This window comes from Eptesicus fuscus, chromosome 25 (assembly GCF_027574615.1).
Source record: "Eptesicus fuscus isolate TK198812 chromosome 25, DD_ASM_mEF_20220401, whole genome shotgun sequence".
In the NCBI taxonomy this organism is placed as follows: Eukaryota; Metazoa; Chordata; class Mammalia; order Chiroptera; family Vespertilionidae; genus Eptesicus; species Eptesicus fuscus.
The window spans coordinates 10,671,687-10,698,023 of NC_072497.1; the positions used below are offsets into that span (position 1 = coordinate 10,671,687).

The 26,337-nt window shown below is 56.0% G+C and overlaps 1 protein-coding gene across 6 annotated transcripts in view; it reads left to right on the plus strand.

Annotated features, from left to right (window-relative positions):
* MEF2A (myocyte enhancer factor 2A) overlaps positions 1 to 25,235 on the plus strand; it is a 61,078-nt gene extending 35,843 nt beyond the window's left edge. For 2 of the 6 annotated variants that reach the window (XM_028135753.2, XM_028135757.2), the window contains 8 exons: positions 5,436 to 5,573; positions 7,881 to 8,100; positions 9,128 to 9,187; positions 12,915 to 13,102; positions 14,669 to 14,692; positions 17,250 to 17,376; positions 20,718 to 20,844; positions 21,752 to 25,235. In XM_028135753.2, the coding sequence (XP_027991554.2) occupies positions 5,436 to 5,573; positions 7,881 to 8,100; positions 9,128 to 9,187; positions 12,915 to 13,102; positions 14,669 to 14,692; positions 17,250 to 17,376; positions 20,718 to 20,844; positions 21,752 to 22,100 (1,233 nt within the window). In that variant the 3' untranslated portion in view covers positions 22,101 to 25,235. Of the gene's footprint in view, positions 1 to 5,238; positions 5,371 to 5,435; positions 5,574 to 7,880; positions 8,101 to 9,127; positions 9,188 to 12,914; positions 13,103 to 14,668; positions 14,693 to 17,249; positions 17,377 to 20,717; positions 20,845 to 21,751 lie in introns of all 6 variants that reach the window. The other 4 variants (XM_008158942.3, XM_028135758.2, XM_008158944.3 and 1 more) reach the window with 4 other exon arrangements.
* The last annotated feature ends 1,102 nt before the right edge of the window (positions 25,236 to 26,337 follow it).

A 26,337-nucleotide genomic window follows, 5' to 3' on the forward strand; every position in this document is an offset into this window, starting at 1 on the left:
GCGCACTGTGACGAGAGAGGAGGGTGGGTGTCCTGTGTTGTTAGCCAACCTGCATGGTCGGCAGCGTGCGGACACGTGTGTTGTGCCTGTGGAATTAGACCTGGTATGCTGTCTGGGAGCACCGCGCTAAATACATATTAAAGCTGTTGGTGTTGGAATATTGCGGGATAAACAGATAGTGAGAAAGATGTGACACTCATTTATCCACCTTTCAGTTTTTAAAAAGAATATTTGTATTGATGTCAGAGGGGAAGGGAGAGGGAGAGAGATAGAAACATCAAGGATGAGAGGGAATCATTGATCAGCTGCCTCCCCCACGCCCCACACTGGGGATCGAGCCCACAACCTGGCATGTGCCCTGACTGGGAATTGAACCGTGACTTCCTGGTTCATAGGTCGACACTGAACCATTGAGCCACGCCGGCCGGGCACACCCTAGTGTGGAGTAGAGTTTGTGTAGGGGAATAAGGGTGAGGAAGAGGCAGGTGGGAATAGTTGGTGGGGAGAGCGCCTGGAGTGCCAGGCTGTGGCATTTGGCATTTGTGCTGTGGCCCTTGGCATTTGTGCTGTGGCCCAAGTCTACGCCTTGGCCTGGATTCAGTTCCTCACAGTCAGCGTTTTAAAAGAAGTTTATAGCTTTTGAAAACAGACTGTCCTCACATCTCTAAACTCCATAGGTTGTCAGCAAGCTGAGGTGTATGAAGAAGAATGCCGTCTCCCTGGGGAAGGGAGAGGAAGTGGGGTGCGGGCTGTGTCCTGAAGGAAAAGTCCGGGTGCTGCTGCTGTCAGGCAGTCTGTGCCCCCCGGACACCCTCACACTGCAGAGCCGAGCGGCCGTGTGCTCGGGAAGTCCGCCTTCACGGAAAGTGGGACCCTCCCTGGGAGAGGCAAAATGATCCACCCGCTTAGAAGATAACTAGGAAAACGTCTTTGTAATGTTGAGGAAGGGAGAGCGTCCTTACACAAGACAGGAATTACTGCCGTAGGGAGAGCTGTAAAGGGAAAATGGGATAAACTTGACTTCATTAAAATGAAGAACCATTTTCATCCCAAGACAAGTATTAAAAAAACATGCCGAAGAATGGGGAGAGGTTTTTACAGTGCATAAAATTAGCGAAGGACTTGTGCTGATTACAAATAAAAAGACTCTAAAGCAATAAGGAAGAGAAACAGCTCAGTAGAAAACTTGGCAGAGAACTTGACAGGCACTTCACGAGAGAAAACCCAAATGGCCAGGAGATACGGCGTGCGCTTTCTGTTCTTAGTCATCGGAGGAATGCGCATCCAGCCCTCAGCGCAGGTGGGAATGTTCGCTGCTACAACCGCTGAAAACCAGTTTGGCATCGTCTGGTATGACTGAAGGATAACATTTTATGAAGTAACAACTTCACTCAAATACTTTAGAGACATGTGTGCAGATGTGTAGACTACCTGCCAAAATGAACATACGGTCCAACCGGCGTGGCTCAGTGAACGCCGACCCGTGAACCAGGAGGTCACAGTTCAGTCCCTGGTCAAGGCATAGGACCAGGTTGCGGGCTTGCTCCCCAGTAGGGGCGGCATTGATGTTCTCTCTCAGCATTGATGTTTCTCTCTCTCCTCTCCCTTCCTCTCTCTGAAATCACTGATTGGCTGCCTCTTGCACGCCCCCTGTTGGGGATCGAGCCTGCAACCCAGACATGTGCCCTGACCAGGGAATTGAACCATGACCTCCTGGTTCACGGGTTGACGCTCAACCACTGAGCCATGCTGTCCGGGCTGATGTACTTTTCTGTGTGTGTCTGCGGCAGGCCGTGCGCTGGGAGGTCAGGGCAGCAGCGCTCTGAGTGTTAACACCTCCCTGCGATAGCGGCTGCAGGCTGGGCAGGGCGGCCTGCTGCGGGGCGGCGGGGTCCTCCCGGGTTCTGAACAACAGGACCTTTTATGGCCACGCGCACGCGGCGCCCGTGGTGAGTGAGCCCGCAGCCCGGAGCGCAGGCCGGTGCGGGGACCCGCTGCAGAGTGCTGGGTGCGATGGGCGGTGACTGGCGGGTGGCATTGTGCGGGGGCTCCTGCACACATTGTGCGGGGGCTCCTGCTTGACAATTTAAAAAAAAAAATTAAATGTTTTTATGTATTTTCAACTTGTCTAGAAAATATAAGAAGTGTCTTTCAAAATTGGGAACAATTATTAAAAATGGGGAAAAGGAGAACTTTTTTCTTTTTAAATATTTTTATTGATTTCAGAGAGGAAGGGAGAGAGAGATAGAAACATCAATGATGAGAGAGAATCATTGTCGGCTGCCTCCTGCATGCCCCCCACTGGGGATCGAGCCTGCAACCCCGGCATGTGCCCTTGACCAGAATCGAACCCGGGACCCTTCAATCTGCAGGCCGATGCTCTATCCACTGAACCAAACTGGCCAGGGCAGAACTTTTCTTATTTAAAAGATCCCAATGGTCTAAGTTCCTTGCAACTTCAGACATCATTCTGTTATGTTACACGTGCTCATTTGTACCTTGTGCTCCATCTGACTGACTACCCATCCAGCCGGCCCCCAGGGAGCATGCGCTGCTCAGCTGCCTCGCAGAAGTGAGGGGGGGGGGTGGCGAGAGCGTGGAGGGAGGTACTGCTGAGCACTCGGGCGGTGAGAACGCAGGCAGACGGCATCTGAGTCCTTTCAGGCCCCTCGTCCTACTCCTGAGTGCTGTGGCTCCGTTAGTGTGGAGTGGAATGTGACAGTTAGCATTACGGAATTGAGCACACACTGAGGAACATTCTGGATCTCTTAGTAGGTAAAGCCGCAGTTCCGTCAGGCCCGGCTCTGCTGAGCTCTCCGGCGGCGGCTCCCGGGAAGCTGTGAAGCCGAGGCTGGCCTGTCTCTCCTGCGCCTCGCGGCCTTGCTGAGATCACAGCATTCCACTTGTTAGCACCAGGCCCCGGGAAGCCTCGCTCTGGCGCTCTGTGCTCACGATAAGGACACAGAAAGGCCTTTTTAGGCAGCTGGGTCCTCAGAGCCGCGCTCCGTGCTCTGGTGATAAGAGGGCGCAGTTGGCTCCCAGCAGAGGCACATCAGTTGGTTATCTGCGGGGTGATAGGGGCTCTCACATTCCCTGCAGGACAGGCCCGAGGGAGAGCCCGCTCCCCCGAGGACACGCAGGGCGCCCGCCGCTGTGCAGGGAACACGGTGCACTTACTCAACAAAGGCATTTTCTCCGGCAACAGAGGTGTTCGCAGAGATGCGGACTTAGTGATGCTGTTGGTGACCGTGCAAGACTGGATTGTCTCCTCTGAAGGCTGACGAGCAGGAGGGGACACCTGGACCTTGGGGGCCGGGATCGGTCCGCGGCCTCTCGGTGGTGACATGTGCGGAGGCACCTGCTGTGTGTCTGCGGCAGGCCGTGCGCTGGGAGGTCAGGGCAGCAGCGCTCTGAGTGTTAACACCTCCCTGCGATAGCGGCTGCAGGCTGGGCAGGGCGGCCTGCTGCGGGGCGGCGGGGTCCTCCCGTGTTCTGAACAACAGGACCTTTTATGGCCACGCACACGCGGCGCCCGTGGTGAGTGAGCCCGCAGCCCAGAGCGCAGGCCGGTGCGGGGACCCGCTGCAGAGGGCTGGGTGCGATGGGCGGTGACTGGCGGGTGGCATTATGCGGGGGCTCCTGCACACATCAGGGAGTTTGAGTGGCTAATGCATCTGCACTAAGGACTTTTATGGTTCTTTAAGCATGGAAAGAAAATCAATTTAGTGAAGGGCAATTTTAAAATAATTTTACTTCAGAGAAACTAAGAAAAAAGGCACCAATCTTAATGTATTGTGTGATTACTCTTTACTTCCTCCAAGAAAAGAGGAGTAAAAGCAGTATTCACAGTTATTATTATTATTATTTATATATTTTTATTGATTTCAGAGAGGAAGGGAGAGGGAGAGAGAGATAGAAGCATCAATGATGAGAGAGAATCATGGATCGGCTGCCTCCTGCACGCCCCCTACTGGGGCTGGAGCCCACAACCTGGGAATGTGCCCTGACTGGAATCGAACCCGGGACAGCTTCAGTCTGCAGGCTGACGCTCTAGCCACTGAGCCAAAGCCAGGGCAGCATTCACAATTATTATAAGTCATGTTTTAAAGGATGCCAAAATCTATTACTATGGATTAATTAAAAAGATCCTTCAATTGAATTTAAATAATTATTAATGAACTTACCTAGTGCTAGTCTGTGGATCAAACCATTTCCTAGTTAAATGAACCCTGGGAGGTAGGCTTACCTGGAAAATTTCACCTTCCCTTTGGTTGGCTGGAAAATCAACAAATCTCAAAGCTACTTAAGTTGTTGGACCCAGGAATTCTACTGTGAAATAAGACCCACGAGGGTTTTTAAAAACAGACATTCTAGAAGTAAGTTAGTATTCATAGATTGTCAAGCCCTTGGTTTTCAATACTGGACAAGTCATTTCATGAGGATTTTTCCTTTAAAAAATTAAAAAGCAGAAACCCAGCTGTGCACTGTATTTTCACTATATTAGTCAGAAGAAGAAGAAAAGTCATTTTGGTGCAGGGGATACTTGATGACATTTGAGAAAATTCTCCAGAAAGTCACTTCAGTGGATTACGTTAAACCGTGAAGCGCTATGGAAAGGGCAGGGGAGAGAATGCTGAGTCACTTGTTTTACAAATTTTAAAATATGTAAGGGCACTCTTACGTTGATTCTATATAGGAAGGAGTCGGCACTGTCACGTATTAAATATTTAACTTTTCATACTTCAAAGTTATGTAGGAAAATGATGGTGTTTGAGAACAGGTGAAGAATGAAATTTGGGGATGTAGTGCTGATTGGATGCTCTGGGCATTAGGGTACACTCTCAGAGTCAGTGTCAGTAGGTGAAGCTGCTGAAATGTTCGTTTGTTTAAGGCGCTATCCTGACTCCTAGGGCAGCATCCTGCTCCATTTCTGTTCGGTTCTCACGCGCATTAGCCCCTCAGGAAGGAGGGCGAGGCTCTCCTGGGGTGGGCTGTCACCGGGAGAGAGGGAGCCACTGATCATCTTCTCGTGGAAGTGTGGGAAGGGCGAGTGCAAACAGAGTCCTCGCTGTTGGTGTAGCGGGAACGTCATTGTGCTGATGCCTCACTGAGGAACAAGTCCGTGATCACGTGAGAGCACGTCGGTGGCTCCACCCAGCCTGTGCTCTAGTCGATTTTACAGAAAACCTCGTGGCACGTCAGTATCCTGTGTGTGTGAACTTTCCAATTGTATTTCAGACGTTAAGAAAGAAAGGCCTTAATGGTTGTGAGAGCCCTGATGCTGACGATTACTTTGAGCACAGTCCACTCTCGGAGGACAGATTCAGCAAACTAAATGAAGAGAGTGATTTTATTTTCAAACGAGGCCCTGTAAGTACTCCCGCTTCACCTCTACTTGTGATGTGTTGATCCTGTTTGTTAACTTCATCATTTAGGCTCTGAACAAGAAGGAGCACCGAGGGGGCGACAGCCCAGACCCCGATACTTCCTATGTGCTAACGCCACATACAGAAGAGAAGTATAAAAAAATTAACGAGGAGTTTGATAATATGATGCGGAATCATAAAATCGCAGTGAGTACTAACGTCTGGTTTGTGCTTTTAACTTGTGCATGAAGCTACTGACCACACGTCTTGTTTATTTTCAGTGACGGCAGTGATAAGTAGGAGGAGGAAAAAAGCATAGTTTATTTTATTTCATAGAACTTTAGGTCGAAATTGCTGAAATCTTATCATACATGTCCAGTGCCTTAAACATAGACGTGAGAGAAACGTTCTAATCCAGGCTCGCTTCCTACTGTGCCCTGTGCCTTTGGATAGGGCCCTACCCCATCCTGGATTCGTTTCCTTCTCTGTAAAGTGAGTTGCCTCACGTGATGTTTAAGGTCTCGTCAGCTCTAAACTTCAGCGATTTTAACTGAAGGGTGCATATGACTGCCCCCTACCTCCTATGACTTGAAAAATATTTCATGCACTTTAAAAAGATCTTGAGTCTATGGAGTATAAATGGTTAGCTTTATTACAAAATGTGGTGTTTTAAAATTATTATTAAAATACATTTTTATTGATTTCAGAGAGGAAGGGAGAGGGAGAGAGAGAGAAACATCAATGATGAGAGAGAATCATTGATCGGCTGCCGCTTGCACGCCCCCTACTGGGGATTGAGCCTGAAACCCAGGCATGTGCCCCCCCCGACTGGGAATTGAACTGTGACCTCCTGGTTCACAGGTTGACGTTCAACCACCGAGCCACACTCGGGCTCAAAATCATGTTGACTCATGCTGTGTGGTTGCTGTAACAGTAGCAGCTTACTGGTTGGCTCTTTGTAAATGTCTTCAAACCACTTGGCAGCAATACCTCCTGTGCTGAGCTGAGCCTGCGGGTGTTGAGGAAGACCCTGGTGTATTTCAGTTTAAGCAGCAGCATTCTCACCTGATGCAGAGGGAGGAGTCGTTCAGAACTGTCCACGCTCACACCTCCAACATCATGAAACCGTCTCTCTCCGAGCTCACGCTCCTCAGATAGCTCTCCACAGAGTTCTCATCGGACGCCCCAGTGGCAAGAGTTCCTCACGGCCCCCGTTCTGAACCCGAGTTCCAAACGCTCTGAGGGTCGTGCAGGCCTGTGGGACAGACTGGTTCTGATGCTGACATTTATTTCTGTCAGAGTTAATGCTCTTAAAACTAGGCCCTGAAGTATGCATCCTGGGCTGTTTCTTCAAAGCAGTCTTATGCTGTACAAGCCACTCATGAAAGATAGACTTAAGGAGGTATTTTTGTGCTAATATCATCACTGTCTTTAAAAACAATAGCAAACAAAAACATACAATTCCTTCTGACCTCATATGGATGTTGGTGACCCCGCAGTTAATGTTAAGCTGCAAAAATTGTGTCAATAAAAGTATTTACGTTTGAGAAAATTTTAAATCTTATGTCCATTGTTCTGTGTCTGTTAATGACTTACAACTTCCTACCTGGAATAAACTACCGAATAGAATATATAAACTGTGTTCTCCCAACTCTGAGTTAGCAGTTTCCTTACTTTGCAAATCACTTTAAAAAGTCTGAGGAGGAAGGGCTTCTCATTTTAAATTATGAAGAGGGTTGTTGTTTATCGTGGTTAGCAGGCTTGTGGAAATGGTCTGTGCGGGAATGAAAGAGGAAATAGAAAATATTTTAAAGGGGTGTGGACTGTTTGGAGGGAAGGAAGATAGCATTGATAATCGTTATAATTTGATCATCATACAATTTAGAGAGCTTGACAGTTGTTAATTTTATTTTTTAGATTATTTTTTCCCTTTTGTTACACTCTGCTTTGTGCTACATATGTAACTTAATTGTTGTTTTTAGTTTTGTCCATTAAGAATGTCAGTCAACTAAATCATCCCAGGGTTATTTATAATGTCTGAAATTCTGTGTAGTAAGTTTATAATATTGGTATACACTTTGCCCTTTTTATTATAATGGGAATCTCCCAATAGAAATGTAATGTTACTCACCTGGTTTCATTAAAGTGATGATTTATGCTTACTTGGTAACATGATACATTTTGTAATGTCTAAATTTGACCACAGTACTTTAATATTAGGTTGACTTTTTCATCTCTATGAATGTCTGAAATACATAACATATACATTATTTCAGAATATATGTATTAATACATAAAAAATTGAAAAGTATGTCAAACATACTCCTGTTTGAATATAATTCTAAAGGAAATAGCTTACATCTGCGAGGTGAAAATTTAGTAAGGATCTACCCCCATCCTCTCCTTTTAATAACGAGTTAGCCATTAAAGTTCATACGTTTAACACAGATGTGAATGCGTTTGACGTAGATGGAAATGAAGCTAACAGCTTCTCTTCCTGTTCTTTCTTTCCAGCCCGGGTTGCCGCCTCAGAACTTCTCCATGTCCGTCACGGTCCCTGTGAGCAGCCCCAGCGCCTTGTCCTACACCAACCCCGGCAGCGCGCTGGTGTCCCCGGCTTTGGCGGCCGGCTCCGCCTTGGCAGACTCGGGCATGCTCTCGCCGCCCCAGGCCGCGCTGCACCGGACCGTGTCCCCCAGCGCCCCGCAGCGCCCGCCCAGCACCGGCAGTGCGGGTAGGTAGTGACGGCTCTGGCAGCTCTTCATCGAAAAGGGTAAAACACCCCAGACTGCTACCCTAAGCAGTTCTTAGTGCTGCTACTCTTAGTTTTCTTGTTTTAATAAACAATAATTAGCTTTTAAAGTCTTTTTAAAAATATATTGTTATTGATCTCAGAGAGGAAGGGAGAGGGAGGGAGAGATAGAAACATCAATGATGAGAGAGAATCATGGATCGGCTGCCTCCCGCACGCCCCCCACTGGGGATCGAACCAGGAATCTGCCCTGACCCGGAATCCAACCTCCACCTCCTGGTTCATAGGTTGATGCTCAGCCACCGAGCCACGCGGCCGGGCTGAAGTATTTTTGGACCATCTGTGGCTCCGGCGCTGCGTCAGGTCCGGGAGCAGCGTACACTGCCCGCCGCCGCTCAGCCTGCATCCTGGGACAGCGTGCTCGGACGGGCGGGACATCCGAGCAGTTAAAGTTGTGTGGGCCGTTCGTGTGGAAAAGCGCGGAACAGGCCTAATGGATGGGAGTGAGAGCTCCTGCCTCTCCCCCTGCCCAACGTGGTGGTTGACCAGCAGGATTCGCAGTGCGTGGCCGGCCTCCCCCCGTGGGATGCGCGCCCCTCTCTGGCCCTGGTCTGGAGCGCCCCTGAGCACCGTCACCCCAGCAGCCTGCACTGTCTGGCCTGTCCCAGCGAGGCAGGCACACGCAGAGCCGGACAGCGAGCTCAGCGCGGGCGGGCCGAGCAGGCTGACAGCGGCGAGTGTGCGACAGTTATTCCTGCACGATCATGTATCAATTACTGCGTTAGTTACATTGTTTGTGCTCTTATTATGGTGGTGGTTATTCTGTATCCTTACTTACGAGTTATCGTTTAGGTAGTGATGGCTGGTAACCTAACCCACATAGATCACCCGTCAGTGCCAAGTTCAGGCTGGGCTGGGGTCCTGGCGTGGAGGGCGGGCACTCTGTGCACTTCCTTCCTCCGCAGAGGAGGCCGGCTCCTCCTCACCTGTCCCTCTCCTCTCCCCCCAGGTGGGATGCTGAGCTCGGCGGACCTCACGGTGCCCAATGGAGCTGGGAGCAGCCCCGTCGGTGAGTGGGTCCTGCGGTCGCTCTAGAGGTGCCTCTGCCGATGAGGAGGGAAGGGTGCGGGGCATTTCCCTCGTGGACTTGGTTTCTCCCTGAGGTACTTCTTCCTCTACCTCACGTTTCCTGGTAGCGCCCCTGTCTTACTCCGTACGCCTTGGCCTGGATTCAGTTCCTCACTCCTCAGTAAGTATTTGGGGAGAGCCTCCCTCCCAGCAGGCGTTATTCTTTTCTAAAGACCAAGGCGCCACAGTGCAGTTTCTGCAGCAGCACTTAAGGAGAAGCTTTCTGTATCATCTCTTCTCCCAAAACGAGACTGGCAGACCCCCGACCGTCTGACCGCGGGAGACGGGCCCGGGAGGCCGCCTGAAGCAGTGGCGCTGCGTCCGAGGCACAGAGAGCCGGCCGCGGGCCGCTGGTGGTCACAGTAGGACACTCACGTCGTGTCGGTTGCGGTCGCAGCCAGGCTGGCTTTTCCCTTTGGGACCCTCCCGAGAGGACGCAGCCTAAACCCTTGTCCTAGTTGGCCCGCCGCGCCCAGGAGTCCGGTGACGAGAGATTGGGGTCCTGCCCTGACAGGGCGGCGTGTGTGTGGTTAGGACAGCGGGTCCCTCCGGGTTGTCGTCCGGCTAAGGCATCGAGGTCTCCTTCCAGCCTGAGAGGACAAGCAGGCGCTCCTCTGCCTTCAGGCACCGGGTGGGTCCCCAGACTTCTGGAAGCGCCTTCTGGGCCAGTTCCCGCTCCCCGTCACTCACTGAAACGTCCAGCTTCGCCTTAAGGCGATGAGAGGACTGAACGACTCAGTCCACGCTGCTGAGGAAGAGAGGAACCGGCTGTGAGTGACACGTTACACACACAGTGAGTGCCCTGACGTCGGAATGAGGGCCCAGGACATCCGCCACCGGGCCAAGTGCTGTGTGAACGGGACTGAACGGGCCGGGCCGGCGGAGTCTGCTGACAGAGACTTCATGTGCACACACTCCTGCAGGTCCCGCCAGTGACACATCGGGGCTCTCGCACTGGGGTGTGTTTTCCCAGATATTTACGGCCTTTTCGTCTGTGTCGTTGGCACGTCAGTGTTCCATCTGCGCTTTTACCCCCACCCTGTTCATCTGCTCTCCCCTCACCGCCAGCTGCCCGAGGCCATTCCTCCTGCGCTCACTGTTCACTTTACTGGGTCTTGGTTTGTTGTTGTAGTTTTTGTAAATATATTTTTATTGATTTCAGACAGGAATGGGGCACCTAAGACCATCTCCCTCCCCTCCGCCCTCCCTCCCCTCCTCCCTCCCAGCCCCTGTGTGCTCCCATGCCCTCCGCGCTCCTATCCCTCTGTCTCCTGCCTGGATCCCCGGGTACCAGCCGCCCTGTCCGGCTGAACGGCCTCATCGAGGCCACGGGGAGGAGGGACTAGCGCTTCTTGATGCGGTTCTTCTGAATGAGATCCTCGTGTCACCTTCTGATGTGTGCGAGGAAGGAGGACTGTGCCCTCAGATCTGAGTGCACGGCAAGTCAAGCATCTTCCAAGGGCTCCCAGAGAGACCGGGGAAAGACGTCCGGGCCCTTATGTCTCCTGAAGGAGAGGGCTGCTGTCACACTTGTTCATGAATCCGCCATGCTGTGGGTTTCTGGTAAGCCTGCCTGTCTTTGACGGGAAGGATTGATGAGCCTTGCTATCCAGATGCCTTGCTCGGCGGTTGTCTGTGCCCGGCTCACAGCCGAGCTCTGCCCACTGGGGTGGCCGAGGGAGCGGCAGAACCAGGAAACGGCTCGCTGGGTGTGGGGCGCGGCAGCCTGGATCCAATACGTCCCCCCCAGGATCAGGGATCAGGGATCAGGGATCGGGGAAGCAGCAGGCAGGAAACGGCCTCTGAGGGCGCTGAGACCCAGCCACAGCCGGGGGAGCCGCACAGACGCACTGCGGCTCTGGGCCTCCCGGCCGAGTTCTGGAGAAGCAAGAAGGCGGGTGGGGGTGAGGCGGGGGGGGGGGGGGGACCCTGCCGTCCTGAGTGACAGCTGCAGGAGGTGCGCAGGCTGGCACCCGAGCCCCGCCCTGCGTCCTGTCCCTCAGACACAGGCCGCTTGGCGCCCGCGGAGCGGAGCCCATCCCGTTGGCAGACGTCACTTTGTGTCTCAGAAGTGACGTGGCTTCCTCAGCTCTCACGGGCCGACACTGAAGCGCCCCTTGTCTCCCACTTGCCTCCAGGAACTTACGCCCTCTCCTTCGAGGTACATGTGTTTTTAATTTTGGAATCGATACATCCCTTTGTCAGCTGACCCTATTCCGTACCTACTGTCCCTGCAATGTTGCACGCACTGCCAGGCGCTGCGTACATGTTACGCGGCTGTAGTGATATTTCTATTTCCCTGAGAAGCGCTGATGAAATGGACGCGGTCCCAGCGCCAGCGCCACAGCCCTGGGTGAGGCCCGTGCAGGCGCCGTGGGGTTGGTCACACATCGCAGTGCTCGGGGCCCGTCCTCGCCTCTCTCCGGACGCTCTCGGGCGAGAGGAGGTTCCGGGGCGTTTGGCACGTGGCAGGCAGTGAGGTGTGCTGGTCCCGGCAGGTTTCCCCGTAGGTGTGCGTGTGCGTGTGCGTGTGCGTGTGCACTTACCTTTGGATTACTGTAAAGTCTGTTGTGCTCTGTGCTGGAGGGCAGGAGGGGAGCAAACACAGCTGCCGTTTCCTGTGATGGTCACGGAGCAGCCGTGGACTCGGCTTATCTGTCCCTTCCTTCCCCACCCTCTCCCCGACGCCTGCCTTCTGTCACTCACTGTCCGTCTCCCACAGCCCCAGGCCTGGCCCCCGCCTGCCCTGTCTCCTCCTGAGCTCCGTGTGCTCCCGCCCTTATCTAAGTGTAGCTCTGACCTCTCCCTGCCCGGAGTATGCCGGCTCCTGCTCCTGCTCCTGCCCCTGCTCCTGGAGGAAAAGCTGCGTGAAGACCTGTGGACTCCTCTTTCCTGTCCCTCCCCTGGTGCCCACACGAAATAGGCTGGAAAGGGTCACTTCCCCAGCGTGAAGGTAGCTCCGTGTTGTGCGAGTGGAGAGGTTGCTACGGTTGTGCCAACGCCAAGTCCAGTAGAGAATCCGGGGGCCACTCAGCCCTCCAGTGACTCCGAGGTCACTGTTCCGAATATCTTCTTTCTTGGTCGATTCGTGTGTGGTGTAAGCTGGCGGTCTAGTTTAATTTTTTTGCGTGTCTGTCCCGTTTTCCCCGTGCCATTTCTTAAATAGACTCTTTACTCCATTGTGTGTGCTGGCCTCCTTTGTTATGGATTATTTGGCCACGTAGGCGCGGTGTTTTGGGGGGTCTCTACTGTTCCACTTGCCCCCACGTCGGTTCTTACGCCAGTGCCATGCTGTTTGGATTCCTACAGCCTGTATCGCAGTTTGATGCCGGGTAGCGTGATACCTCTGCCTGTTTTCTTCTCAGGATTGCTGTGGCTATTCGTGGTCTTTTGTGGTTCCATATACATTTTTGGAATATTCTGTGAAAATATTCCCAATGTTCTCGTTTGTGAGATACAGTAGTACATTGAGCTTAAGCGTTATATCTGTTTCACACTTTGGCCAACTTCCTCTGCTTATTTAAAAATGTTCAAAGGCACACGGTGAGCTGCTAATGAGTTTTCTTACAGAACTCGTCTGAAATCAGAACTGGGGGAACTTGCCTCAGACTCGCACCCACGTACGTGGCTGGCTGTTTATGTTAACGAGTGGTACTTCTTCTTTCCAGGGAATGGCTTTGTAAACTCGGGAGCGTCTCCAGATGTAACTGGAACTACGGGTGCGAGTGGCTTAGGCAGAGTGATGCCTACAAAGTCTCCCCCCCCTCCAGGTGGCGGCAGCCTGGGCATGAACAGCCGAAAGCCGGACCTTCGCGTCGTCATCCCTCCGTCCAGCAAGGGCATGATGCCCCCCCTGGTACGTCACCTTTCCTTCCGTTTCCTTCCTCAGAGCACGCGTCCTACACACTCTCGGGCTATATTTCTTTTTTTAAAAATATGTTTATTGATTTCAGGGAGGAAGGGAGAGGGGGAGAGAGAGAAACATCAACGATGAGAGAGAATCTCTGATCGGCTGCCTCCTGCACGCCCCACTCTGGGGATCAAGCCTGCCACCCGGGCCTGGAACCCTGGCCTCCTGGTTCCTAGGTGGATGCTCCGTCACTGAGCCGTGCCGGCCGGGCTCGGTCTCTGTTTTCTTCTGGAATGTTCGTACTTCCCTAGAACATGGACTTGTTCCTGATGATTATTCCATGGGAAGTTACCATTTGAAGGAACAAGTCAACTTTAAATACACAGAAATCAGAGTCTGGAGAACCAGACTGGCTATTTAAAATTAAAGCTGAACAGGGAGAGGTTCTTTCTTCTCTGGAGGGCCTACTTTTAGTGACCTGTGCCTGCTTTCTGTGAGGAAACACTGCTTGTTAGAAAACTGCACACCAAGGAGGACTGTGTGGGACAGGGAAGAATGCATAAAAACGTGAATGAGTTACTTTGCAAGTAAGTTTATTTCTTCTCAAAAAACCTTCCCCTGTGAGTCTGTAAAGAACAGTCTCCGGCCCGGCCTCGTTGGCTGTTGCAGGCTGTGTCTGGAAGCGGAGCGGCGCCGGCCCCCGGTCTGTAGGAAACACCCCACACTCAAGCTTCCCAGCGGCTCTCCGTGTGGCGGCTGGGTGCAGGCCGGGGGCCTCTGGGCGGGCAGCCGCGGCTCGCCATCTGAGCTTCACCAGGGGGAGATGCATCAGCCCGGGCAGTCACTCTGCATTTGGTGCCAATGCTGGGGGCTCCCGCACGTCTTCCTGTGCATCAGCTCGTTCCCCCAGGACCTGGCCTGGGCGGGTCGAGGGGAGGAAGCAGGAGAGGTTAGTACGGAAGAGCCAGGCCCAGATGCGGAGTCCTAGAACCGTGGTCGGCAAACCGCGGCTCACGAGCCACATGCGGCTCTTTGGCCCCTCGAGTGTGGCTCTTCCACAAAATACCACGTGCGGGCGCGCACATACAGCGCTATTGAAACTTCATGGCCCATGCGCAGAAGTCGGTTTTGGGCCTGGGTGAGTCTATTTTGAAGAAGTGGTTCTAACGCTGAGTCACACTCAAGGGGCCAAAGAGCCGCATGTGGCTCGTGAGCCACGGTTTGCCGACCACTGTCCTAAAGCAAAGAAGGACTTTTCATCCGGAGATGCCACTGAACCCCGCCGGCCGGCCGGCGCCCCTCAGGCCCTGTGGCAGGAGCCTGTGCGCAGGTGCAGCCAGAAGGGTAGACGGAGCTGGGAGACAGCCTCAGAGCCCTGCCCTGGGGACTGACAGGCATCTTCCCAGGCGTTGGGCGGCCACAGCACAGACCATAAGGCACCTGTGTGGCCGCGTGTGCCGTGATCTCGGGGGTGCCCAGCACCCCCGTGTCCGCATGACATGTTTTTCTAGAAGCCTCTCTGCGAGTTCCGCCGCTAAGTAACTCTCTTCTCCCTCTCTGTGCCGCGTGCAGTCGGAGGAAGAGGAGTTGGAGCTGGTGAGTGGGTGTCTGTTACAGCGATGTGGAAAGTACTAACTCGATGTTTTAACAACCAATGTTCCCTTTGCTACACAGATTTCTTTCTTGTTATCAAACACGATAGAAACACTGTGAATAACTAAACCAGCCGACTGGTAACGTGGCGTCTAGTTTATTTGTACTTGTCGATCTTGATCCATTTTGTTCGTTGGAGGGAACATTGGCATAAACAGTAGCTGTCCATGATCAGGAGACAGTTGTTGCAGCTTTTAAGGAAAGACGCAAAATGCCGTATATAGCTCCCCAAGTTACTGACATATTCTTAGGAGATGACTTCACCTTCCTCAGAGTGTAACACATGGCCGCGTGTTATTTCTCTCTCTCAAGATGATGACATCACTGCTGGTGAGGTCACCTTCTGCGGAGCTGGGCTCGCTCACTGTGCACGGAGCAGTCTGCACCCCCAGGGGCTCCCTGTGGGCCCCCAGGGATGCCTGGCAGTGGCCACAGGCAAACTTACTAGTTTCTATCAAGATTTTTCATTCTCAAAAAATAGTAGCTATTAATACCCTTTTTTCCAAAGCATGATTTCTATTGGCTTTTCTTCTAGAAAATAAGTTGGACTAAAAAGAACTTTCAGTTGATGTTTCTTCTTTGCGAACTAAAACCCAAACCTCACAGAAGTGATGAGACGAATTCAAAGTCAGCTGCTAATTAGAGGACTTTTAGGGGAATGAGTCTTGAAAATGTTTCCTTTTTAGCATGGACAGGGGGTCAGACCGCATGAACGCATGGGGAATGGCATCTGTTGGTTTTATTTACACACACGTGTGTGTGTGTGTGTGTGTGGGTGGGGGGGGAGGGTTGTATGTGCATGCTGGCCTGTTTTGCACAATTTATTTTAAAACGAGCTCATTCTTTATTGAACTTGGTGATTGCTCGTAGATCTGGATGTGGTTCGTATTGGTTAACTTCCATCCACTCGTCAGCTGTCACTGTGTCAGGTTATATCATGTGCAGATTTGGACTGTCTATCGGGAAAATACTTAATGACACAGTAATGTTTACAAATGGAAGTTTACAATTCGAGATAAAATAATTTAGATTAGATTAGATGTCACTATTTACCCTTAAGTTGATATCATGAATGTGTCCTTGTGGATTATCCAGCAGTACGTCGCCCTCTAGTGGTTCCGGAAGTCACAGCGCCAAACACCATCTGTTCGAATGTAGAATTTGAACTTGGAATAGAATCATGAAGGCTCTGACCCAAAGTGAGGAAGGAGGTGTCCTGGAGTCAGGCCCGAGACCCCAGTTCTAGACCAACTGTACCTCCTGACGGCTCCGGGGACTGGCTCCGGACCCCAGGTTCTGTTGCTTTTGCGCAGGACTTTGTTCGGGGAAGGGAGTGATTTCCCAGTGCTTGTGAGGTGGTGGGTCTGGGACGAAACCCGGGCAGCGGACCCACATCCTGAATGTGCTCCCCACATTCTCTGCCTGAAGATTGTACAGGAAACACAAACTAGGGAGAGAGAACCGAGATTGGGTCCTTAGCCAGTGACCCGTGTTCGGTCCGCAGACCTACCCCCAGGCCTCCCCTGCGTGCAGACGGCACTGGCAACGTGGGAGAGGAGCCCAGCAGTCGATGCCTCGTCCTCTCGGGCGCTGACTGGGCCTTTACGACCTGCCGGGTACAGGCCTCCCTGCTCCCTCGGACGCCACCGAGCTGGTGGCTTTCTCTGCCCGCCCTGCCCCACGGAGCGTGGCTGCTCGTCCCTCTGCCCCCGGCTTTTGGGAGGTTCCTGTAGCCACGGCGGCGAGAAGCGGCTGCCGCTCCTCCTAGTCCACACGGGACAGGGACTGCCCCGCCCGCCCTGAGGCCCCGCTGGTCCTGCTGCTCCCCTGGGTGCGGGCAGGACGCCGTGGGGATGGGGCGCCGGCGAGCAGCCGCTACGGGCATTCACACCCTGTCCAGGCCCTTTCCCCACAGCCCCTGCCCACCCCGCAGGCGGGGCGGAGACCGGAGCGATGCGTGTCTGCATCTGCTGTTCAGCGTGGGCCCACGGGTGGGCGATGTGGGTAACGAGGGAGGGCACGCGTGTAGGAGGGCAGGGGCGCATGGGAAACCTGTGCATCCCCTAAAACACAGTCTTAATGTAAGAAACACAGACACATCCCGGCTGCAGGACCCCAGGGAGGAGCCCGGCGGGAAGGGGTGGGTCCTGGGCCATGGACTGGGTTCCCTGGACACGGATGCCCGGCCGGCCCTGGCACTTAACCCACCGGTGCCGGCCTCCGATGCTCACACGGGGCGTCGCTCACAGTGTGAGGCCCGGCTGGAAGCGTCAGCCCTGGTGGAGCGAGGCGAGGGGCCCGAGTCATCGCTGCCAAAGTCTGTCCCTCAGCGTGAAGTGCTCAGCTCTTCCCGCTGGCGTGCACCTTCACGGCTCTCGCCGCGGCCCTGCTCAGGAGGGGCCCGGCCCAAAGCTGGGAAACGCCGCTCCTCAGCGGAATGTGAGTTCCAAGGCGCAGCCTGAGCAGGTTCCTCGTAACGACACCCCCCTCTCTCCCGCAGAGCGCGCAGCGGATCAGCAGCTCGCAGGCCTCCCAGCCCCTCGCCACCCCCGTGGTGTCCGTGACGACGCCCAGCCTGCCCCCGCAGGGGCTCGTGTACTCGGCCATGCCCACCGCCTACAACACGGGTAAGCGGCTCAGCCTCCGTTCTGTCACCCACGTGTGCGTCTGTGACTTTAAAGAACACGTTTGTGGACGGACACGCTTGCCAGCTTCTGAGACTCACGTGTGCATTGGAAACACACGCCGCCTTCTAGAACGTTACAGGCAAGACACGGCCAGCGAGGGGTTTCCCAGCGCGACCTTGATGACCCACAGGCACAGCGGCCGCGAGGGGACACAGGGCCTCCCCCAGGCTCTGAAGGAGCCGTTTCCCTCGCGCCCCGTTAACCACTTCGGGGAGGGCCGAGCCCATCGGACCGGGAGTCGGGAGGCAGCACCCACTCCCTCGTGCCCTTCGGGACCCGCCCGGGGCTCCGTGTGCGCCGAGGGCAGAGCAGCCAGGCCTCAGCCGAGCGTCCTCCCTCAGGCCCTAGGCCTTGCATCTCACAGCGCCCCTCGGGGGTGAGGGGGCGACGGAGGCTGCCGAGTGGGGGTGCCCAGTGCAGGGGGCCCTGTGCGTGGCCGGGCCTCGGGGGGGCGGCTCTGAGGCCTGGCAGACGCCGGGTCCCGGGTCGCTGCAGAGGGAGCAGGGAAGGGGGACAAGGGTGGCCGTGCAGCTCAGGGAGCGGACGCCTTACGCTGCGGTGGTGCAGGGCTGGACGCAGGTCCGCTCGTCCTGGGCCTGAGGGTCGCACTGTCTGAGGGCGCGGAGCCGGGCCCCCTCGATGGCTGCTTTCTTCTCTTAGAACACGTCACTACGGTCTCCAGTGTCGGCAGGAAGCGGGGCTCATCCCAGCCTCGGGGCGCTGCGCTGGGGACTGGGGGGGCGGGGGGCCACCAGCTTAGAACTGGGAGTGCAGGGCCGGGCGGGGTGTGAGGGGAGGTCAGGAGTGTGGGCTGAGCAGCTGGGGCTGACCGGGCCGGAGGTGGACCAGAGACGGAGCGTCTCCTGCAGGTTTGCGTGGAGGAGGACGGGGTTAACGGGAACGGGGCCTGCGGGGGAGAAAGACCGGCACCGGGATGGCCCGCACAGTGAGTTCGGGCTCCGTCCCCGCGCTGGCCGAAGGAGTGCGTGACCCGGGCGGGAGGGCGCTGGGTGTTGGAGGCGAGACTGCAGAGGCCGCATGGGGGTGCGGACATTGTCTTGAGCGCTGGGAGCCGTGGGGTTCTAAGCAGGGAGGTGTCCTAGCTGTTGTGGCTGCAGTGTGTGTGTGTGGGTGTGGGGGGGGGGGCAGGTGGAGCAAGGCCACGTGGGCCAGGGCAGTGGCCGGGGCCAGCAGCTAGAACCAACCGGACGTGGGAGAGAGAAGGGTCAAGGGTGACCCCAGGTTGTGGGCTCCAGCAGCGAGGTGAAGGCCGCTGCGCTAAGGGGCGTGGAGGAGAGAGGAGTGGACATCGCAGTGACAGCCCAGCAGGTGGTGGGAGGCGTGGGCTGCGGGGCTCACTGTGGAGGCATCGGGGTGATGGGCGCCCCCCAGCTGCTGTGGGGCCGGTGAGGTGGCGTGGAGAACACGGGACAGTGCGAGAGAAGCCTGCTCCGACTCGGCTGCTGTTGGCTTTCGTTTTATTTTTCATTTCCAGTTGACACTCAACATTCTTTCGTATTGGGGTCCGGTGGACAGCACTCTGGTTAGACAGTCCCACACTTTACAAACTGACCCCCTCTTATTTCCAATCCCCCTCCTCCCCCCCGCCCCCCCACGGCACTGAATGTCATTGTTACATTAAGACCCGAGTCCCCGTGCTGGACTGCCTGCCCAGGACTGAGCCAACTGCCACTTCCCACCTCCCCGTCCCTTCACCGTTCCCCCCCCACCCCCCAACACACACACCCCCCTCCTTTCCGCAACCAGCAGGCCGTCTCCGTCTTTGTGGGTCTGTTGTTCATCTTGCTCCTTAGAGTCCACACGTCAGTGAAATCAGAGGGCCTTTTCCTGTCTGACTTACTTCACTCAGCGTAATACCCCCTCGGCCCCCCCATGCTGCACAGAGGGAGGTGTCCTCTATGGGAGGGCGGGTCCATTCCCCCCCCCCCCACCCCATGGGCACCCGGGCTGTGGCAGACAGCACTGCGGTGAACGGAGGGTGTGTTTTATCTCCTCGGGTAGGAGCCTCGCTGTGTGGCTGGGGCACAGGCAGTGTCACGGTTCATGTTTTGAGGAAACTCCAGGTTCCCACAGCGCTGCGCCCTCTGCAGTCCCCCCAGCACCTGGGGGTGACGGACCGATGGCCGCCGTTCTGACGGGTGATGCCATACCTCCTGTGGTTCCGGTCTGCCGCCGGCACCTGCAGGTCCTCGGAGCAGGGCGCCTTTGGGCCCTCGGCCATCTTTCACTGGAACCTGTGTCCCTGCCGGGACCCGTCAGACCAGCCGCGCTGAGCGGAACCTCAGGTGTCACTGCCTGCCTGCCTTCCAGGAGTCTTAGTTCCTGAGCCCGACAGTTACATCCTGATCCGTCTGAGCCCATTTCCTCTCGGAGGGTGGAGGGCGGTCCCGTTCTCCCAGGCCCCGGGCTGTGACCGGCTACGCAGCGCAGGCTCTTGCCTCCTTTGTCACGTGCCGCTGGTGTACAGGCGTGGCATCTTCCTGGGCGCCGTCTGTCCCGCTGGTGGTGTTTGTGCGTCAGCCTGTGGTGGGGCTGAGGTCTCTCTCAAGACCCTGGGTTACTCGGGGCCTCTGAGTTGGTCGAGTTCTGTGAAAGGCACCGTTCAGCTTGGTGCCTTTAAAAAAACGGCAACTTGGTGGGAAGACCAGCTTCTTGACACCCCGTGGAGCCGTGAGAGTTAAGGTAGGAGAGCTTTGGGCACGCTCGTGTGGAACTAAGGGACCTGTCCCTACGAGAGCCAGTGAGGAATGAAGTGACAGAGAGCGCGGGTCCGAGCCTTGTGTGTTGGGGGAACAGGTGGACGAGCAGGCCCAGGAGCGACCTGCCTGTCGTCCGGGGCAGTTTCCTCATGGACTTGAGCGCAGGTCGCTTGCCCTCGAGGGTGACGGCAGTCCCGTAGCGGAGGGGGGAGCTGCGCAGTGACACGTGGCTGCCCAGGCCACGGAGCTGGGCACGGAGCAGGCCGTGCGCACAGGGACCCGTCGGCCGAGCTGGGGGGCGTCCGTGGTTAGGATGCTGGGGGGGGAGGGGGGTATTTAAAATGAGTTGCCTAGCCAACAGCCTTGGGCGATGGCTTTGTATTATTTACAAGCATCTCCACTTTTTGTGAAATTATAAACTATGAACATTTGGCACAACACGGAAGCTTCCTTTACTGACATGGCCTCAGGCCACGGAAGCGAGCGAGGTCTGTAAGCTCCCCCGTGTCTAGGACGTAGGACCCCTAGAACATGGCGCCCACAAGCCGCCCTCTCTTCCAGATTACTCGCTGACCAGCGCGGACCTGTCGGCCCTGCAGGGCTTCAACTCCCCGGGCATGCTGTCGCTGGGCCAGGTGTCCGCCTGGCAGCAGCACCACCTGGGCCCGGCCGCCCTCAGCTCCCTGGTGTGAGTACCCGCCCCTGGTGCTCCCTCCCGCTCGGGTCTGCTCTGCCGACGTCCACGACCCTCCCCCAGCGACGAGGACCGGCCCGTGTCCGGGGCAGAGGCGGCCGGCTGGGTGGGGGTGCGGTCCCCCTGCTCCCTGGCCTCCGTCCTGCCCCCCAGCGTTCAGGCGGCCGAGGGTTTGGAGGAAAACCTGGTTTGCAGGCTCTGTACGGGCTGGGAGGCTGAGGCACGAGGCGTTCCTTGAAGAGGTTCAGGCAGCCAGGCTGCGATGGGCGTGCGGAGGCACAGTCAGATCGCGGGGGACTGGGCTCAGAGGGCACCACGCACCCCCACCTCCCGTTTGAGAGGCAGCGGCCACCCGGAGGCCCCCTCGCCACCCCCTCCCTCCACACAGACAGGCCTGGAAAAGGAGCCGTGCCCTGGGCTCGCTGGGTCCCAGGGGAGGACGAGGCAGACCCCCCCCCCCACAAGCACCTCTCAGACCACTCCGGCCGCCCGTAAGGGGAGAGGGTGGCGGTGGGAGCAGACACCACGCACAGAAGCAGACACCACGTACGGAGCAGACCCGCCGGCCTCCTCCCTGCGGCTCCCGCAGCGGCCCTCCGTGGCCCTGGGCCTGTGCTCTGCCTCCTGAGGGACACCCTAGGAATAGCCCTGCGGGGGGGGATTTGTACCCCCTGCAGTCTGGGCAGCCTCCCCTCCTGAGGCTGCTGCTCAGGGGAGAGGGGCGGGCAGGGCCCGGGCTGTTCCTCCAGCCTCTGCCCGTGCACACGGGCCGCTGGGCGCGCCGGCCTGGGCAGAACTAGCCCCTCGGGTCGCAGCGGCGTTGGGCTCCTTCCCTGCAGGGGGTGGGCTTTCTCTGGGGGCTCGGACCCGCCCAGGACCCGCTGACCCCCTTTCCCTGCAGGTCTGGCGCGCAGTTATCTCAGGGTTCGAGCCTCTCCATCACCAACCAGAACGTCAGCATCAAGTCGGAGCCCGTCTCGCCGCCTCGGGACCGCGTGACCCCCTCGGGCTTCCAGCAGCAGCCGCCGCCGCCCGCCCAGCCCCCCCAGCCCCCCGCGCAGCCCCGGCAGGAAGTGGGGCGCTCCCCCGTGGACAGCCTGAGCAGCTCCAGCAGCTCCTACGACGGCAGCGACCGGGAGGACCCGCGGGGGGACTTCCACTCCCCGGTGGTGCTGGGCCGGCCCCCCAACACCGAGGACAGAGAGAGCCCGTCCGTGAAGCGCATGCGGATGGACACGTGGGTGACCTAGGCCCGCGAGGCGGCGTGTGTGACCGCAGTGCACTGCCCCGCGCCGCGCAGGGGGGGTCAGGACAAGAGGTAAAGCTATTTATATGTACATACATACATATCTGTCCCGTCACGTATGTATGTATGTGGTGTGAGTGTGTGTGTGGGTGTGTGTTGCAGACACAGATCAGGCCCTTCCCTGCCGACTTGTCCGTCTGCAGACGTGGGCCGTGGGCAGCGGGCCCGGCGCCCGGGACGCCTGTTTCCTAAGCGAGTTTTGCAGAGAAACGTGTGCCCGCAGGGACCTCGCCGCGGGGCCGTGTCCTCCCGAGAAACGCTTTGTAGACAGAGCAGCGCAGGAACCAGAAAGCAATACTGTACATAGTGTCCCCTCCCTCCCACCCGCATGGCCTCGAGGGGTGCATGGGGGAGGGCTCGCCACAGGCAGAAACGAAACAAACCCCACGCCTCACCGTGTTGCACGCGCAGTGTATTGGGTCGAAGAAGTGATCCTTAGCTGAAGAGAGACTAGCAACGCATGAGACCCGCCGAGAACCCTAGCCTAGAGATAGAGAGCTAACCCAGCAAAGTAATATATTAAGTTATAATTGGGATATGGCAGAAGTTTCTTTTTACAGTCGCATCTTAAAAGTTAAAGAAACGGATTTTAGCTCATGTATATTTTATATGAAAGAAAACACCCTTATGAATTGATGACTATATATAAAATTATATTCACTACTTTTGAAAACATTCTGCTATTATTTATATAAGCCAAAGCTGTATGTTTAAAAAAAATTTTTTTTTTTTTTTTTAGAGAATAGCTTTATCTTGTTTTAACTTTTTAGTTTTATTCTAAAGGGGGAAAAATATCTTGCAAACAGAACCTTGGGGGAAAAAAGCCATGAACACTTATTATTCTATATGTAAATTGAAAGTTGAGCCAAACTTTCTGTACATAGCATCTTAAATATATTACACCTTCGATGTAAGTCCCTATGTATTGTATGGTCACCAGATTAAAAAGTATATTTTTGTGGATTTGCCGCCAATTTGGGGGAAAAGGCGAGATCCTGGAGTAGAGTACTCACTGTTTGATATTTCCTATTTTGTTAAATCTCCTGTACTTTGGGTGTTAAGTACTGGCCAGTCTCTGCGAGGACTGTGCGCGGGGCCCCCCTCCTGGTGGTGTGTGTGCTGTTGCACTGTAATCCGTGTGCTGTGTGGGGTGAGCATCCTTCTATATTTTATATGTGTACATAAATAGCAACGTGGCAAAAAAATTGGTGTTAAGTTCATCCTGCATAAGTAGAAAATGTGTTGTAACAGATTTTACAAGGCATTCTTGAAAACTTGCCTTTTGTGAGGAAAAAAATTTAGTAGAAAAAGCGGACCTGATTGACAGAGAAAATGGCAAAACAGGTGTGCACCAAGGTTCCCTACGTGGGAAACGGTGAGGGAGGCACCCGGGGGGCAGGGTCTTCTCTCGGGACCCCCTCGAGTGGCATGACGTGGCTGGTCACGGAGACGCCACTTCTGGGGGGACTGGGGTGCAGATCTGGGCTCGGCCCGCCACCCCGAGGTCAGTGCACCCTCAGCTGGGGCTTGACCACAGCCTTACCCTCACAGGAGGGAGTGGGGGTCCCAGGTTCACCGCTCCCGGCTGGTGCCGTGAACCAAATTCCAAGCCCCGTCATGTATGTATATCTACCAATGTTTTAAATACTACTTTTCCTGAGAAACTCAAAATAAGGGTTCAAAATGCTGCTATTTTCTACTTTACATTTGCTAGGAGCAGCTGCCGCCAGTTTGTACTGCGTTTTGTTTATCCCCCTCAAGTGCACCGTGTGCTCGGGGGACAAACGTCAGCCGGGCGTGGCCACACGGGGCGGCCTGGCCCTCCGAGCCCCGGTCCACTCTGTCCTGATCGAGGCCAAAAAGGGAGCGAGGGGCTCTCTGCACACAGGGCTCCTTCGGAAAGGACTCCTTTTCCTTTAAAATGTCCTCTTCCTGAACTGCTCACTCCCAGGCACATCCATAACGCCCCCCTAATGGAGACCAGACAGCCCCCCACCGGCGACCCTCCCCGCTCTGCATGTCCATGACCTCCTGCTGCACCTGGGATGGGAGTCCCTCACTCACTGTCTCTCCGTGTGCCTTACGAGACGGCTTTCCGACTGTATCTCGATAGTCTCCTTCCTATGCAGGTTTCCGATCAGTGCGCCCGCTGTTTCTAACACCGCCACGCGGGGCAGCCGCCCCCGCACCCGCACCCACAGCCACACCGACCGGGAGCGAGGGGCTGTGCTTCCAGGGACTGAATCCAGACTGTTACCCTCGCCCCACACGCAGTGACCGGGAACATGGACCTCCTCCCCATGACGCCACGTACGAACACGCCTCCTGCTGGGCGCCACCCGACTGGGCAGGACACTAGCGGGGTCGCCCAGCACCTCCATTTCTCACCCTTTTAGACGCGGGGTTTTGTATGACACCATCACAGACTTACCTTTCCCGAGGAAGTATTTTACTACTAAACACAAAAACAAAGCTCAGCGGGGATGGCACTGGTCGGTCCAGTTTCCAGCCGCTGCACTTCCATCAGGACCCCACCCCAGGGAGGGCGAGGGTCCCCATCGTACGTCACACGGCCCCCCCACACTCCATCTCGAGCCCTCAGTACATCCACTGCGTTAGACTAAATCAGGGTTTGTTCTAAAGGAACGTTTCACCATCCCCCCCCCCCCCCCCCCCGCATCCATCCGTTTTCCGCACGAACCGTCCCGCGCACGAGAGACCCACGGGGAACAAGGACGGGGGCTCCTGGCTGGGAGCGCAGGGAGCCAGGCGATGAGAATGTGAAAGGACTGACAAGTGCAAAACCGCCCTTTCTCTGTAGCACTCCCTCCCTTTGCTGTGCGAGAAGACACTGCTTTGCTATATTTAAAACGGCTTTTTTACAAGAGGTTTATGTCTTTGGTAAATGTTTGTAGTCACCAGTTCACACGGAAGCTGTACACGGTTTGATCATGTGAACCTTTGGCGGCACAAGCTGGACTTTGTTGCCATCCTTGAGATGAAAAATAAGTTAATCTTTTTCCCGGACGTGTTTTCTCTTCCTTCTACAATAAACATGACAGTGAACTTTTTACCAATCGGTCCGACTGCTGAGGCTGTTGTCACTGTGTGTCCTGCACGCACGCGGTCCCCGAGCCGGTCCCCGCCCAGCGCCGGCCTCACCCTGCGGGCCTGGGGGTTCACGGGCCCTGACTGCGGGCGCAAGTGAGGAAGGGGCGGCCGACAGCAGATCCCACTCATCTCGGTTGTTTTACCCCAAACGCGCGCACAGCCTGAGGCAGAGGCAGACTCGCTCAGGAAGCCGGGTTCCCTTCCCAGGCCGAGGTGAAGGGCCTCTCCCTCCCTTTACCCAAGTAGCTGCGCACCCCAAGGAGCTGCGCACGTGTGCTGTCCATCAATCGCAAAGCTCCCCCTTCCTGCTGCTGCCCCTGCCGGCTGCCGTGAGGCTGGTGGGTTTGAAAGCTGGTTGAGTCCTGGGGCTAGAAGTACTCGAACCCCACCTGGAGCTACTCGGTGCCCCCGTTTCTAAGCCGAACCCACCTGCAGCTACTCGGTGCCCCCGTTTCTAAGCCGAACCCCACCTGCAGCTACTCGGTGCCCCCGTGTCTAAGCCGAACCCCACCTGCAGCTACTCGGTGCCCCCGTGTCTAAGCCGAACCCCACCTGCAGCTACTCGGTGCCCCCGTGTCTAAGCCGAACCCCACCTGCAGCTACTCGGTGCCCCCGTGTCTAAGCCGAACCCCACCTGCAGCTACTCGGTGCCCCCGTTTCTAAGCCGAACCCACCTGCAGCTACTCGGTGCCCCCGTTTCTAAGCCGAACCCCACCTGCAGCTACTCGGTGCCCCCGTGTCTAAGCCGAACCCCACCTGCAGCTACTCGGTGCCCCCGTTTCTAAGCTGATCCTACCTGCCTGGCAGCAGCCAGGAGAATGACTTCCGTGGGCGCCCTCTGCCCGCTGGGGGTTCCCGCCGCCTGTCCAGGGGCTCACGGGTCAGAGTGCACTCAGTGTTCCCCACCTCCCATGGGTAGGGGTGCCACAGCCGTGCGGGGCACAGGGCAGGGGCTCCGGGGCGGGGGGAGGGGGCCACCAGGCAGCGGGTGAACCGGGTGAGGAGCTGAGCACAGGCTGCCCGCCAGGCCCCGCCCCCCTCCCCCACCCCTGGCCTCGGCCCCTCCTCAC